The sequence below is a fragment of the Giraffa tippelskirchi genome, chromosome 2 (genome assembly GCF_054371585.1).
Source record: "Giraffa tippelskirchi isolate mGirTip1 chromosome 2, T2T-mGirTip1v1.2.pri, whole genome shotgun sequence".
NCBI classification, from domain to species: Eukaryota; Metazoa; Chordata; class Mammalia; order Artiodactyla; family Giraffidae; genus Giraffa; species Giraffa tippelskirchi.
In genome coordinates this window covers 1,265,674-1,281,641 of record NC_137276.1, presented here as the reverse complement: position 1 = coordinate 1,281,641, position 15,968 = coordinate 1,265,674, and the positions used below count along the sequence as shown (strand labels likewise).

Genomic DNA, 15,968 nt, shown 5'->3' with positions numbered 1-15,968 from the left:
TCCACGGGGATGCGAGCGCTGGTCGCGGGCCTCTTCTCCCCAACGGGCCGAGCCTAAGCCTGGACCTCCCCTTCCTGCGCCCCCTCCCGGCCCGCACCCCCCGAGGCCTGGGCTCCCCTAGCTCTTCGTGTGTCTCCTGGTCTCTTTCTGTCCCCTCTGTGTCCCTGCAGCCTCCCTCCTGTCCTCGCGGACTGGCCCTGGGACCGTCTCACAGTGAGGTGTCTCCGCTGTCCGGACCCAGAGTCTGGCGCTCCCAAACCTGCCCTGGCAAATAGCTTTGGCCTGAAACATCTTTCAGGACGGAGTCCAGCTCCCTGAGATTCTCAGCCTGGACTTGAGACTAGACTCAGTCTCCGTGGCCTTGGGTGCCCTAGGTCATCAGGGAGCTGGTGGCGAGCCTTCCGCTGGCCAGGGGCGAAGCGGGGCCTGGCAGGTCATTACCAGACCCCTCTCCCTGTGCATCCCGGGGGTGGGGGGAGACTCTGGCCACACACTGGCCAGGACTGGTGGCAACAGTGTTCCCTCCACCCCCACCCGCACCCCACCCCGCCTGCAAGAGTTTGCCTGCAGTCTCCGCCGGGCCGGTCACTGGCCTCTGCGAGGGCCTAGCCCGGAGTTGGCGGCAGCCTCTCGGAGCCGGGCCGGGGCGGGGCTTGAGAACCAGGGAGCAGCTGCGGGCCGGGGGCGGGGCCGGCCGGGGCGGGGCGGGGCCGGGGGCGGGGCCGGCAGCCGAGCTGCGCGGCCCGGCGCGCTCGCACTTGGACGCCCGGCGCCCCCACGTACGCACCCGGACCCCGTGGGCTCCCCCGCGAGGCCTAGCTGGTGCATCCCGCGCTGGGGACCCCCAGGCTCGCACCGCCCCGCCCGAGCCAACCGAGCCGGCGGCGCCGTCGGGAGGAGCAGAATGTCCTTCCAGGGCAAGAAGAGCATCCCCCGGATCACGGTGAGCCCAGCTGCCCGCTCCCGGCCGACCCCGCGCCTCCCGCCCCCTGCGCCGGGCGGGGCCTGGCCTCTGGGCCCCCGGGAGGACCTTCCCCGCCCCGCGCCGGGTCCCCTTCCCTCGGCGTCCAGGCCCCCCCGCCCCCGCCTCGCCTTGCGCCCTGTCCCGGCGCTGCCCACTCCTGCCCAGCTCCTTCCCGCGCAGCCCGGCGCCCCAGCGAGCGCCGCGCTGGACACCCTCAGGGAGCCGGCTCCCCTGAGACCCCCTCTGCGCCTGGGGAGGGCTCGGGCCTGAGGGTGGGTGGGGGCGGGGAGGCCCGCTTCCTAAAGCTCAGATGCGCCTCCCCACCTCCCCGCGGGGCCTCTCTTGAAGCTCCGCTCGGAGTTGGCGGGCAGCGCGGCCCTTTGTTGACACGGCTGGTCCAGCCGCCGGCCTCCGGGTGCAGAGATGCCATTCCCGCGCAGCCCGCCCCTCGGCCGCCCCTGTGCCGCCCCCGCCGCACCGGGAGCTCTTTGTCCCAGACAAAGCAGCTGAGGCCGGCGCTCAGCCCTAGCGCCCCAGAGCCCCGGAGCCCCTGGCAACCCAGATCCCTCCTTGGAGCTGGAGTTGGGAGGCCCCCGGCCCGGGTGATGGTGGGGCGAGTGCTCCCTCGTCACTGAGCAGACACCCAAACAGCTCGGCTCCCTAGAGAAGACCCTCTAACACCACACGCCCCAGGTGGGGGAGGTCCTACTGTCCACCCTGGGCAGCCAGGAAACAAAGCCGCCCCCTCCAGGGGGCGGGAGCCCAGCGGAGGGAGGGAGAGGGGGAGGGCGAGAGGGAGGTGCCTGGGCCCCCCCTCCTCCCAGGGCACAGGACTGCCTGCCCCTAGGAGCCGGCGGATTCAGCCCCAGCTCTGCGCTTGGCTTGGGGGGAGGGCCGTGGGGTTGCCAGTTTACTTCCTGAGACACTCAGGGAGGAAGAAGGGGGTCCTGCCTCAGGACTGGCCCAGATTCTGACCTGATGCAGAAAGCCCACCAGGGCTGGACAGGGTGGGGAGGGTGGCCCCACCTCTGGGTGGGTCAGAGGTCAGAGGCCAGGGGCCAGGTCAGACCATCACCCTGGTCCTGAGGGCTGCTGCATTCCCCTCTTGGCTCCAAGCCTGGGAAGGTGCCCAAAGTCTGAAAGCTGGGGGTTGAGTGGGGACTCAGACCACCGTCTTCCTGCCCAAAGCCTTCCCCTTCCTCTACTTGGGTGTCGTGAGTGGAGAGGGGTGTAGGAGTGGGGACCCTGCAGGAGGAGGCAGCCAGGCTCTGACGCTGGCTCAGGAGCTGGGCAAGGTGGGTCTTGCGATATGACCGGTCAGGGCCGGGCCTGGGGCCCAGGGGGCTGGGCAGTGAGCCCCTGGGGACCCAGCAGGGAGAGGCCCCGGCAGCTGGGGCAGGGCCGCGTGGTAGACCAGAGCTGGCGGCGGGGCACCCAGTAGGAATTCTCAGTTTCGAGGGCCATGCTGTTTCTGGTCCAGCGACCCAGCCCAGCAGGAGGGCCCTCTTAGGTGACTCGGAACGAATGGGTGCGGCGGTTCCAGTAAAGTTGAGCTATGGGCGTTGAAATGTGAATTTCATATAATTTTTATGAGTCTCAATATAGTCTTTTGATGTCTTTCAGCCAGCATGAGATGCAAACCATCCTTGGCGCAGGGCTGGGCAGACTGTACAAACTGGGGATCCTGTCTGGCTTGTGGCTCATCAGCCACCCTTCTGTAGACTGTGGGGTGGAGGTTCTACTTTTAGTCAATAGAAATCTGAGAATTCATCCCAAACTGTTAGATGTTAATAAGAATAGAGAGTGGTGTGTGCTCTGGCTCATAGGCCATGAATTATTTATCCCCCCAGCAGCCTCTGAGAGAGTTGCTAAGTGCCCTGCACACTTCCGTTCTGGCTTCAGGCTGACACCGCATTTAGAACCAGAGCTCCCAGCTGGAGTCCCAGCCTGGCCTCTGGGTGGGCTCCCGGGAGCTCCAGGCCAGGGCTAGAGCCCCGTAAAACAGCTGTGGTTCCGGCTGTCTGAGTCCCAGGGAGTGTGAGGTTCAAGGTCGTGGGGGAAAGTGCTGCAGGGCTGGGTCCTCACCCGTCATCCTGCTCCTGGCCACCTCCTTCCTTTCTGTGTTCCTCTCCATTTTGCTCCACGGAGGCCTGGCCGTCCCCCTGGTGCCCTACACAGTCCATGACCGGCTCCCCATCTCCCCTCTGTCCCAACCGTCCGAAGTGGACCGATGGTGGCCCAGCTCCGTGCCGTGGGGTGCCCCTAACAGCTGGCCGCACTTCCCGACACTCTGTTCACCTCCTTGGGGCGGCCTCCAGGCGGCACCCAAGCCGCGAGCACCCCGGTGTCTTCCTGGCTTGCACCCCCATAGCCTCTCCGTCATCAGCTCCTGCCCTCCGACTCTCAGCCTCTCTGGAGTCCATCTCTCATCCACCCTATGATCCCAGCCAGGGGGCCCCTGCATCTCATCCGGACACACGGACACCACGGCTGCCATGGCCTGTGTCCGTCCTTGAACACGAGGGCCACTTTCTACCCAGGCCACTGTGATCTCTTTGCAGGCACTTAGACATAGCTTGAGGCGCCGGTGGTGGCCTGCTGACCCCCAGGCCCAGCACATCCCACCCCCTGTCCTGTGTCAGCCAGGCTCTTCTCTGCCCCGGCCTTTGCGTGGGCTGCTCCCTGGCCTGGGCCTGAGTCATGGCCACATCAGCTCCTCAAAGAGGCCCTTCTCGGTCCCTGCGGCAGCCCCAACGCGTCCCCCTGTCTGTGTGCTTACAAATGTCACTGCCTGTGATGGCCGCGTGTGTGACGTCTGTCTCCCCCCACTGGGATGCGGCTGTCATGTGGGAGGGCCCTGCCTGCCGGGGCCTGCTCTAACCCCTGTCTCCCAGCACCGTCTCAGGCCACGGAGATTCTGGAGGGAGCTTGGCCCGACTGTCAGCGGAGCCGCCTCTGCAGGTGGACAGGGAGGGCCGGCCTTCCAGGCCTCAGGGCCAAGTGAGACGTGGCCCACCGCCCCCTTGGCTTGGGCTTTAGAAATTGGACAATGCTTGTGATGGCGTGCACGAGGTCAAACGTGCGGCTCCTTGCACTGACATGGCTTCACCATGGGGACGCGGGAAGCTGGCTGGCCATTCGCCCTGCGTCTGCGGTGAGGCCAGACCGCCTGACTGTGGGTGTGGGTCACGTGCGGGGCCCGTGGGCAGCTGCCTCCAAGGGTCACCGCCGTGGGGTGAGGTGGTCAACCCTGCAGGCTCTGTGCTGGTCTCACACGCACAGACTGTGTCCGGAGGTTTCCATCACGACTTCAGAGGGAAGCTGGTGCTCAGCGTACCGCTGGGTCACTCTGTTTGGAGGAACCTGGCCCCCATTTATTTGTTTGTTTCCAACAGAGTGACCGCCTCCTGATCAGAGGGGGGAAGATCGTGAACGATGACCAGTCCTTTCACGCTGACCTGTATGTGGAGGACGGCCTGATAAAGTGAGTTTCTGCCTCTTCATGGTCACCATGTACACCTTGCTCACACGCTGCCCGGAAGCTTACTTCTGGGTGAGGTCCGCGTGAATGTTTCTCTCTTTCCCACAACCTCATGCCCTGGAAACAACCCCAGCCCCTCCAGTGCCTTCAGCAAGGCCTCGGAGAGCAGGGTGAGGCTTCCCGTTTCTCTGTTATCACAGCCTCAGTGCCTGTGGGCTCACAGTAGGCGCTTAATAAATGCCTACTGACCACGCCTCTTCGTTTTTCTGCTCGTGTCCGTCAGGCAGCTCCAGCCTCTGGTCACCCAGGCCGCGAGTGGACACCTAAGTGACCAGCTCAGGGTGGGATCTTCCGTTTGCTGACTGTCCTAAGCCCCTGGGGCTGGCTTGTTCCCCAGCAGTGTCGGGGGCAGGTCCAGTTAGGCCGTGGCAGTATTGCCCTTCGCCTCCAGGACCAAAGGCCAAGGGCAGGCGTCCCAGCTCTGCAGCGTTGCCAGGGACACTGTTCACTTTCGCTCAGGGCTCTTCCTAACCAAGGGAATCTCTGTTGCTTTCAGGCAAATTGGAGAAAACCTCATCGTCCCTGGGGGCATCAGAACCATTGATGCCCATGGCCTGCTGGTCTTGCCAGGCGGAGTCGACGTCCACACACGGCTGCTAATGCCCGTCCTGGGCATGACCCCCGCCGATGACTTCTGCCAGGGGACCAAGGCCGCCCTGGCAGGGGGGACTACCATGATACGTGAGTGTCATCCGTGGGGGGGTCCGTCCCAACCCTGGGCCTCTGGCGGGTTTGCGTATCACAGGAAACACTTTCCCTGGTGGAGTTTTCTCAGGCTGCTTCTCTTTTTTTTAAAATAATTTGTTTATTTTTTATTGAAGGATAATTGCTTTTCATAACTTTGCTGTTTTCTGTCAAACCTCAACCTGAATCAGCCATAGTTCCTCTTTACTGCAGTCACTCTGAGAAGTGCTGAGTGGCTGTGCCCAGCCCGGTTCCTCAGCCTGAGTGTGCTGCCTTGGCCAGCGCTGGAGCCCTCCTGGGGTTTCCATGGGAACGTGCCCGTGGTTGATTATTTCCTGGGAAGCCAGCAGCTGGCCAAGGTCTTGGTTTGGAAAACCCAAGTGCCTTGGACAAGTTCAGGGGTTGCGTTGCATGAAATGTCAGACACGTTTGCCCCTGAGCCTCGCCCCCTCTGAGGCTTGGTTTACAGAAACTCGTGCCCAGAAAAGTGAAAGATGGTGGAGCCGGTGTTTTAGAGGAAGGATGATAAAAGTGCTGTTATCCGATCAACAACCCCAGAGGCCCCATGCCAGGCACAAGCACTGTTCTGATGTGCCTCAGCTCCGTGCAAGGCAGAGAAGCCCAGTTCACAGCTTGTGAGGGGTTCACTTCCCACCGTGAACTTGCTCGTGGTCAGTTCAGGAGCCCGGACAGGAAGCCAGCATCTAGCCCCTCTTCCTGTGGCCCTGAGACCCGTCAGCTCCACGGCACCGAGGGCAGGCGCCTCCGCTTGGGCTGGACCTGGTCCAACCCTGGCTGCACCAAGTCCTGGCCGTGACCTCAGGCAGCGCACGGTTAGATGTCACGCTTCCCTGCGCTGTTGGGCAGGAGGCAGGGGGTGGGAGGGTGGAGGGAGCGGGGGCCCGTGGTTGCCAGGCTACATGCGGGCATATGGTGGGCGCTGCCACTGCCACCCATGAAGGGCTGCTCTGGGCACTTGGGGCAACTTCACGGGTGACGGGCAGGTGCCGTGGCACCCCAGCCCAGTGTGGCTTAGTGAGCTATGAAGTGGCCAAACCTGGCAGTGATCCACCCTCCGGTCTGATGAGGGAGCGCTCTCGTTCTGGGCCCTTGGTCCTGCTGGTCACGGGTGGCCTGGGCCGAGTGGGATGCCCTCCTGGTTGAGTCTCCCGCTGCTGCTGAGGCATCAGACGGGCTGTGAGGACGGAGGTGCTGCAGGCATGGGCTGGCCTCCGCCGTGAGCGCCTACGGAATGGCGTCCTGGGTGTGCGATGGAGCCGTGGGAGGCGGAGGGGCCCACGTGAGGGATGTGCGGGGAGACACGACGTCTACCTGTAACCCCGGGTGGGCGTGCCTTCCCACCAGCCACCCCTCCCAGCTCTCTCCCTGCACCTGGCAGAGGTTGAGTGGGGTGTGGACTGTGGATGCTGGGTTGCTGATTGGGCCAGGGGGACAGTGCAGTGTCCATGTGCTCTCCCTGGTTCTCCAGGGTGGGAGGGGATCATGCATGGTGTGCGTGGTCAGAGAGGCATGAGGGAAGCCAGCCCCACGTGCCGCTGTGGGCAGGCTTGCAGGTTCAGCACCATGGACAGCGCAGCACCCCACACACACCCCCTCCCGCCCCCCCGCCCGCCAGGTGCACCTCACTTGGGCCAGGCTCTTTGGGGTGTGTCCACTGGGGGGCGAGGTCCTCCTCTCTGCTCAGGGAGAGGCTGGGGACAAGGGGCAGGATAGAAGGACAGTTCCCAGCAGCCCCAGCCCCACATAAGGCTCGAGGTCTCTCCTCTGCTTTTCTCAAACGTGCCTCCTGATCTCCTGGGAGCACGAAGCCACTCTCCCTTGGAGACCCAGGCGGTTCCGGTGGCCAGAGTGGGGGACTTAGCCAAGCACGCTGTCCCCGCAGTGGACCACGTGCTCCCCGAGGCGGGGGTGAGCCTGCTGGCGGCCTACGAGCAGTGGCGGGCGCGCGCGGACGGCGGGGCCTGCTGCGACTACTCCCTGCACGTGGACATCCCCCGCTGGCACGAGAGCACCAGGGAGGAACTGGAGGCCTTGGTCAGGGACAAGGGTGAGCAGCAGGCCGGTGGGCGAGGGGCAGCTGCGGGGCCTGCGCGTCCGGGCTCAGGCGGACGCTGTAGCCGTCCGACTCCAGGGCAGGCGGCCAGGCATGGGGTAAGCTGGACAGAGCCATTCGAAGGTCTGCTGGGCTGAGAGGTCAGCTGTGCCTGCACCAAGGGGTCACCTCCCGGGGCCGTTCTCTTCACAAGAGGACACAGAGTCACAGCTGTCACATGGTCCCCTTGTGTCTTGGGCCTGGGGGAAGGAAAAGCATGATAAGCCTTCTTACCCTGAAGATCCTCTAGGAGATGCCTTCAAACCCATAGTCCTCTACTGCTGCCTCAGCAGAAACAGAATGGTTTATAAACAGGCTTAAATATTTTTTTAAATCAAAAGTCCTGAAGCTAAAACCACATCAAAGGTTATAACGGATTTGACGGAAAGTCAGGTGGACGTTGTAACCGATCTCTGGTGATCAGCGTTGAGTGTGGTCTCAGCTCACAGCCGAGAGTGGAAGGGCAGGGTCAGAGGGGCCGACAGGGATGGGACCTGGGGTGGGGGTGCTGGCGTCAGAGTCCAGGCCAGACCAGAGGCTACTGGTCTCTCAGCCGGGAGGCCGTGCGCCTGCTCCACTGCGTATCTGACGGAGGCAGGGAGGTTTCCTCCAGGCCATTTTCCATAGTAAAGGTTCTCAGGCCTGGTGCAGGCGGGGGCCTCAACCAGGCAGCAGCTCTGCCTCCTGGGTCCTTCCTCACCTGGCCTGGGGGCCTGCAGCCTGGCAGCTCAGAGCAAAGATGCAAACCCGAAACCTGCAGCCGTCACCCCACCCCCGAGCTGCTGGGGCAGGGGGTAGTGATGGGGGGCCATTAGTGAGGGGGAGTGATGGGGGCGGGGTGTTAGGGGCAGTGGAGGCTCCTGGCATCCGACCCCTCCTGCTTCGCCCCAGGTGTGAACTCCTTCCTGGTCTTCATGGCGTACAAGGACAGGTACCAGTGCTCAGACGGCCAGGTAAAGCCAGGAGCCAAGGTGGGGGGGCGGGCAGGCTCCGCGGGTTCTGGGGGCGGGGCCTCAGCCCCACGTGGTCCTGGGGTGGGGGGCAGGGTCCAAGGGTGCTGGGGGCGGGGCTTCAGCCCCACGTGGTCCTGGGGTGGGGGAGCAGGCTCCTCGGGAGCCGGAGCCGAGGTGGGGGGCAGGCTCCGCCCGCTCTGGGGGGCGGGGCCTCAGCCCCACGTGGTCCGCCTGCGTCTCCGCAGATGTATGAGATCTTCAGTGTCATCCGGGACCTGGGGGCCGTGGCCCAAGTGCATGCGGAGAATGGGGACATCGTGGATGAGGTGGGGCTGGTGGGGTGACCCCTGCCTTTGGCCGTCCGAGCGCAGACCCACGAACCCAGGGGAAGGGACCTGGAACTTGGCCCGGGCAATAACTAGCTCAGGAGGAAGGTCAGGCAGGTGGGGTGCTGGGAGCCTTGGGGCTCTTGGCCACAGCAGGTTTTCCCCCATCTTCACACGTCTGACCTTAAATTTTCCAAAACCAAGATGTTGCTTCCTGGGGTGGGAGGGGGTGCAGAGGCGGTTTCCCGTGCCCTCTGCCCCAGGACTGGGCCCTCTAGAGCTGTTCCTAATGCCCATGGGCGCACCTGTGGGGTTCGCGACCCTGTCCTCAGTCGAGGCCGCTGCCAGGGGAGGCCCTGGCCCTTCTGCCCACGTCCCACCTTCCCCGCAAGCCCAAGCCTCTGCCCCCACTGTTTGCCCACCAGTCCCCATGCCCACAGGGGCAGGGCAGTGGAAGGGGGCGCGGGGGAGCTTCCTGGCTGCCTGGGGGTCTGAGGGGGTCACACACAGCCTCCGCCCGACCCGACGTTCCAGACCCGCAGAGAACCTTCCTGGGACCCACTGGCCTCTCTGACTCCCAAGTTCACCAGGAGGCGAGGACACATGGGAGGGGCGTGTGGGGTTCGGGGCAGTGCTGTGTCTCCAGGGCAGGGGCTGGGCAGGGAGGAGACCCACCCGGAGTACAGGGGGGGTGGGGCCTGCTGGGGGAGGGGCTTGTTCGGGGTCGGCTCCTCCCCCATTCTCCACCCAGAGTTCCTTCACACCGGTGAGGGTGAGCCAGCCTGCGGCGGCAGCCCCACCCCTGGCTGTGCGCAGCCCCCAAGCCCGCCCCATGCGCACACACCCCGGCCGTGAACACCCCCGTGTATGCACGCCGTGCACACACCTGCTGGGGAAGCAGCAGTAGAAGAGGCTGGGGGGCCTTGTCCTTCTCACTCAGGAGGCCTGCGACCCCGGGCACGTCTGGCCCTCCACAGCCCTGGGGCTCCCTCGTCCGTAATTCGGGGAGCCGGAGTCACCCCCTTCAGAGCGTGACCCATCTACTCCACCCGAGTTCTCGGGACCCCTCTACTCCCCCCGAGTTCTCGGGGTGCGTGATTCTGGGGTCTCAGGGTCAGGCGTCCTGGGCCGTGGACCACACCCTTGCAAGGCCCTCTGGGGCCTCGGCTGCCCCCAGGCTGGAACAGGGTGTGTGTTTAGGAGCAGAAGCGGCTGCTGGAACTCGGTGTCACCGGTCCCGAGGGCCACGTGCTCAGCCATCCCGAGGAGGTAGGTGCAAGCCTGGGGGGCGCCTCCATGGGCCTTCATTGGGGGCGGGCTGGGCCCGGGGGCAGGCGGGACTGTGACCCTGGTGTCCTCGCCTGGGGGCGTGAGTCAAGGCTTCCGGACCCCTGTCTGCGGGCTGCGCTGAGGCCTGCACGCAAGGCTCAGTGGGCGGGTGGTCTGCTTTGACAGGGGTGGCGCGGGCCAGCGCAGATTCGGGACTGGAGCCCCAGGCTGGGGTCCTGGTCCCCGGCTGCCCCTCTGGGCCGGGCGTCCATGGGTGGGCTGGGGCGTCGCGGGCTCACCCGGTCAGGAGCCCCAGTCCTCGCGCAGCCTGAGCAGCCCGTCTGCAGGTGGAGGCCGAGGCCGTGTACCGCGCCGTCACCGTTGCCAAGCAGGCCAACTGTCCCCTGTACGTCACCAAGGTCATGAGCAAGCCCGCGGCCGATGTGATCGCCCAGGCCAAGCGGCGAGGTAGGTGCTAGCCGGGGCAGGGAGGCGCTCGGGGGCTCGCTCCCATCTGCAGCCCCCCGGAGTGGTGCAAGCTGGCCCCACGGAGACGCAGCGGGCCTGCCGCCTCCTCAGGGGGCCTCTCGCGCGAGGGACGTGGGTGTGGCCTGTGGGGGGCGGCCTGCATCTCCCTCTTGTCCAGACAGCAACGGGACCTGCCGAGGGGCCTTGAATCACACGTGGGGCCTCGGGGCCCATAGAAGTGGGTGTCAGCCCCGTACTGTGTGTGTGCTTATATGATGTGTGTCTCTGTGTGTGTGTATGGTGTGTGTGTGTGTGTGTGTGTGTGTGCTTACGTGATATGTGTCTGTATGTCTCTGTGTGTCTGTACGTCTCTGTGTGTGTGTGTGTGCTTACGTGATATGTGTCTCTGTGTGTGTGTATGGTGTATGTGTGTGGACGCTTACATGATGTGTGTCTGTGTGTGTGTGGTGTGTGTGCTTACATGATGTGTGTCTGTGTGTGTGTGGTGTATGTGTGTGCACGCTTACATGATGTGTGTCTGTGTGTGTGTGGTGTGTGTGCGGTGTGCTATGTAAGCCTGCACTCTCAGGTCATGTGAGGAGCCTTGCCCAGCTGACCCGTGGGCTGAGCGGCAGCTCCCTGGACACCTCCCGGGTGGGGATGGGTGTGGGTCTGGGGCCGGAAGCCCTCTGGGCCGTGGAGGAGGCAGGTCCACGGGCGGGCGGGGTGGCTGGTGTGCCTGTGCCCGGCGGGGGCAGAGCCGGCCCCACAGGAGCCCCAGATGGGGGAGCAGCCCCCGTGGTCAGGCAACCGAAGGGGGGCGCAGTGGGAGGCCTGGCCCAGCCCGGGGCGGGGGGGTCCCGCGGCCGCCCTGCTCACGCCTCGCCGCAGGGGTGGTGGTGTTCGGGGAGCCCATCGCTGCCGGGCTGGGCGCAGACGGCTCGCACTACTGGAGCAAGAACTGGGCCAAGGCCGCCGCCTTCGTCACCTCGCCCCCCATCAGCCCAGACCCCGGCACCGCGGACCACCTTACCACCCTGCTGTCCAGGTAGGGAGCCCCTGCCCCGCGCCCCCCAGCTATGGGGCTCTCTCCCACCCTGCCGTCCAGGCAGGGAGCCCCTGGGCCCCCCGTCCAGGGAGCCTGCGCCCACCTCCTGGCCCCGCCCTGTGGGCGCCCTCAGCCCCATGGCCGGGCGTGGTGTGGGGGCGCTCGGGGAAGATCGGCCCCTGGGCCCCTGTGACCCCGGCTCTCCGCAGCGGGGACCTCCAGGTGACCGGCAGCGCCCACTGCACCTTCACCACGGCCCAGAAGGCCGTCGGCAGGGACAACTTCACGCTCATCCCCGAGGGCACCAACGGCGTGGAGGAGCGCATGTCCGTGGTCTGGGAGAAGTGTGTGGTGGGTGCCCACGCTGGGCCACGGGGACCCCTCCCCACGAGAGGAGCTGGCAGGACCACAGAGGGAGGCCCCTTGATGAGCAAATTCACCGCATGGAGGGGAGCTCGGGACGGGCGGGCCCGGGCTGCCCCCCAGCCCCGCCACCCTGGGGTCCCCAGACGTTCTGCTCCGACCCCGGAGGAGACTCCGTGCAGCCAGGCCCTGCCCTGGTCCTGATACACCGGCCCTGAGCACAGGGGTCCCTACACTCTGCAGCGTCTCCCCAGGAGGACTGAGGTTGCTTGAGACATCTCTCTCACCTGCAGCCTCCACCCCTGTGCCCCCAGCCCTGGCCCAGAGCCCTCCCCTGGGCCAAGGCCCTGACCCCAGGCTCCTGGCCACCGCTGGGGGCCAGTCACGTTCTCTGGGGACAGATGTCATTGTGCAAACATCAGCGTTCATTTGTCCACATAGCAAGCGCGGAGACGGGCTCGGTGCCCGGGGAGGGCCAGACCTGCAGGCCTGACTGAGGCATGCTGCCCTCGGCCTGGAAGGCAGCCACGTCCACACGGGAGCCCGGAGACAAGACGCTGCGTGTGGCCGGGGAGGGGCGCCCCCTCACCCCGCCTTCCTGCTTCTCAGGCCTCGGGGCAGATGGACGAGAACGAGTTCGTTGCCGTGACCAGTACGAATGCAGCCAAAATCTTCAACTTTTACCCGAGGAAGGGGCGGGTGGCCGTGGGCTCCGACGCCGACCTGGTCATATGGAACCCCCGGGCCACGAGAATCATCTCTGCCAAGAGCCACAATCTGGTGAGAGAAGCTGGTCCCATGTGGGGGCCAGCTCAGGGGTCTGGGGGCCATGCGGCCATCCTGAACGTCCTGGGACGGGCAGGGCCAGCGGGGGCGGGGGACCCTGTCTGGGGGGAGAGCTCGCCCGCTCTGTGCCCCCGGGAGATGTGCCCGAGGGGCCAGGGGTGCAGGCGCAGCCGCCTCCCCCTGAACCCCGACCCAGCTGAGTGGACACTCCCCACCGGGGCCCTGGCTCTGGAGACTCTGACCAGCACCAGGGCCTCCCGAGGGCTCAGAGGGCCGCTGTCCCCCCAGAATGTGGAGTACAACATCTTCGAGGGCATGGAGTGCCGAGGAGCCCCCAGCGTGGTCATCAGTCAGGGCCGGGTTGTGCTGGAGGATGGGGCCCTGTGCGTCACCCCCGGGACCGGCCGCTTCGTCCCGCGCAAGACCTTCCCTGACTTCGTCTACAAGAGGATCAAGGCCCGCAACAGGGTGAGCCTGAGCCGGGTGGGCGGGCGGGGCTCTCGGGCCTGCTCTCGGTCAGCCTGCCCCTGGCCGCCCTGCTGCCGGGAAGGCGCAGTGGCCTCACCGGTCCGGGCGGTTCCTCGCCCGCATTTGTGACTAGGCCGCCCACGTCACTGCAGAGAGTGCGGGCGTGAGGCCAAGGAAGCCCCGAGTGGCCGCCCCCGGGGACACGGCCACCCAGCCTAGCAGAGGTCACCCAGCACTTCCCTGGAGCAGACCTGCCCTTCAGTAAACTCAGGAAGGAGAGCGGGACACGGACACAGCGGCCGTGAACCCTCGTCCCTCTCCAGGGCTTGGCCAGCGGCCCGCTGCGTCCGTCAGGTGGGCAGGTGTTCGTCCAGGCCCTGCACACACGTGCAGGCGGTTCACGCGTGCACACGGGTGCACACAGGCCCAGCTGCACACACATGCGTGGTCACCACACACGCGGGTTTGCTTTATCGCAGCCCCGTTCCTGCTTGTCTAGGACGACGTCATCTGAAGCTGTATTTGGAGGGACAGCTCCCGGGCAGGGTTGGGGGCCGGCACCAGCTCCTCCCCAGGGCGAGAGCGGAGGCCGCCCTGACCCGCAGGTGCTCCTGTCTCAGGCTGCCCGGCCCGCACCGCCGTGCCCCCAGACCTGCCCTGGGCATGGCACCCCACCTCGGGGGAGGGAGGTGTGCATCCACTCACGCAGGTGGACACCCCCAGGGGTGGAGGGCCCTGCCCTCGAGCCTGGGGCCGGCTCGGCACCCCTCACACCCAGCCCTTCGGCCTCCAGCTGGCGGAGATCCACGGCGTGCCCCGAGGCCTCTACGATGGGCCGGTCCACGAGGTGATGGCGCCCACCAAGCCGGGGGGCGGCGCCCAGGCCCGCGCGTCCTGCCCCGGGAAGATCTCCGTGCCCCCCTTCCGCAATCTGCACCAGTCAGGGTTCAGCCTGTCCGGTGAGTGGAGCCTGGGGTGCTCGGTCTCCTCGGGGCTCCGAGGACCAGGTCCAACCCCCAGCCCCGGCATCTCACATGAGGTGCACAAGGAAGGCGGCTGGGGGTCTCAGGGGTTCACCTGCAGCCGCCAGCTTGAGCCTCTGCTTTCAGCATTTGGGCTGTGGGGTGTGGGTTCGCAGGGAGGCCCTGAGCCCAGGCTCTCCCTAGAGACAGCGCCAGGCCTCCCTGTCCCACTGGGGACCGGCCCAGCCCCTGGCGTCCAGTCCCTGCCGGCCTCCGGGAACCCAGCCTCGTCCTGAAGGCTGGGGCCAGCCCTCTCTCATCCCGGGGCCCGTGCAGGGCGAGACCCAGAGGAGGGATGCTGGGGCTGGCCTGGCCTGTGCCCCTCCGGACAGGCTTCCCGGACGGCTGGCCTTGACCTGCAGGCTCCGGCTGCAGGCACACCTGGCCTCACTAGCCTGCTCATCTGAGGCCTCAGTGGGGGAGCACCTGCCATCAGGCTGTCAGAGAGCGTGGGGTCTGCAGCCCTGGCCTCCGGGGTGTGGCAGGCAGGTCTGTGTCCCCCCCAGCACCCCCTCCACTCTGCCCTCCTGCAGGCTCGCAGGCGGACGACCACATCGCCCGGCGCACGGCCCAGAAGATCATGGCGCCCCCTGGCGGCCGCTCCCACATCACGTCGCTGTCCTAGGTGCTGCCGCGAGTGGCCAGCCCAGCAACGTTCCCTCCCTTTCCTTGAACCCACTCTGAAAGGTGCTTGGCCCCCCCTTCCCCTCCCCAGAACCTCTCCCCTTGGGGTCCCATGGCCTGTTATGAGGAGCCCCCGCAGGAGAGGCTGAATGGAGGAGGTTTCACTGCCAGCGCGGGCAGAGTGGCTGGACATGCTGGCAGGGGCAGCTCAGGGGGCCCTGAGCCTGAGGGCCTCAGAAGGCGGGGACCTCTGGGGATGCCCAGCGCGGAAGGCGGGGGGGGCATGGTGCCCTGTCCACGACTCGAGTCACTGCCCCGGGGAGCCCCCAACTCGGCTGCTGTCCCAGCCCCGCCCAAGCTGCTGTGACCTCAGGGGCCCGTGGGGATGCCGTGCGGGGCAGCTGCACTTCTCAGACTTCCCAGGGACCAGACCCCCACGCTGTCCGTCCATAGAGCCCTTCCTCCTCCAGGGGCCCCAGGGGCCCGGAGCTGAGTGCTTCCTTCTCCTACGATGTGTTCCCAGTAGTTGATTAGAGAAGCTGTCTTGTGTGCTGAGGGCACCGTAGCCAGGAACCTGCATGCCGCCCACAGCCCAGCGGCCCCAGTCCCGTGGAACCGGGTTGATTAAAGGCATCTGGTCTGGAAGCCACTGGCGAGTGGAGAGCCCCGACTTCTCTGCCCCTACGCCATCCCCCAGGGGTTCGTGTGTGGGACCCTCGGGAACACCCGGCAGCCCCCTGGTCCTGCCTCTAGACGCTGGGAGGCCGGACCGCCAGGCCTGCCGGGCAGGGGCAGGGCTGGGTCTGAGCTGTGGGCAGGGGCTCTGCTTCCCACAGGCCTGCAGGTCACAGAGAGCCAGACGCCCAGAGGAGAGGGGCGTTAGGAGGACCCTACCCATGTTCTAGTCGGTGGGTGCAAGCCGCCCAGCAGGGCTTGGGGAGTACTGCCGTGAGGAGTGAGGAGCTCATACCTCCAGCGGGCGGAGGTTGGGGGAGAGGAGGCGTGGCCTGCGTCCTGCCCAGGCCGGGGATTCTGATCCAGACCCGCAGACGGCGCTGCTCCCAGAACCTTCCAGAAGATGGAGCTGCTGGGCTGCCCTCCTGGCCTCAGCCTTGCTCATAAAAATCCTGCCAGGACTGTCCACCAGGTGTGGGATGCTCTCCACCCCAAGAGCACCAGGAAGGGCGGGCAGCCCCCCCCCTCACGTGGCCCGCCCCTCTGGAGTGCCCAGGCCTCCACACCCAGCCTCTGCCCCACTTTGAATCCGGGCCTCTTGGGTGCTGTGCTGGACTCAGCCCCCGGGAAGGTCCACCCTGGTGGTCCCTCTGCTCAGGTTGGT

General features: G+C 66.1%; 1 protein-coding gene across 2 annotated transcripts; it reads left to right on the top strand.

The window, feature by feature from the left end:
* Positions 1 to 718: 718 nt before the first annotated feature.
* Positions 719 to 15,277, top strand: DPYSL4 (dihydropyrimidinase like 4). Of its 2 annotated transcripts, none has more exons than XM_081563533.1 (14): positions 719 to 943; positions 4,360 to 4,448; positions 5,002 to 5,186; positions 7,093 to 7,257; positions 8,194 to 8,255; positions 8,501 to 8,581; positions 9,782 to 9,850; positions 10,198 to 10,318; positions 11,210 to 11,366; positions 11,576 to 11,717; positions 12,339 to 12,509; positions 12,804 to 12,983; positions 13,777 to 13,942; positions 14,539 to 15,277. In XM_081563533.1, exons 1-14 carry the CDS (start codon positions 905 to 907, stop codon positions 14,628 to 14,630), a joined length of 1,719 nt encoding a protein of 572 aa, XP_081419659.1. In that variant the 5' UTR covers positions 719 to 904; the 3' UTR covers positions 14,631 to 15,277. The 2 variants fall into 2 exon arrangements, with proteins under 2 accessions (XP_081419659.1, XP_081419664.1); XM_081563538.1 differs by having other exon boundaries at positions 905 to 943; positions 13,762 to 13,942.
* The last annotated feature ends 691 nt before the right edge of the window (positions 15,278 to 15,968 follow it).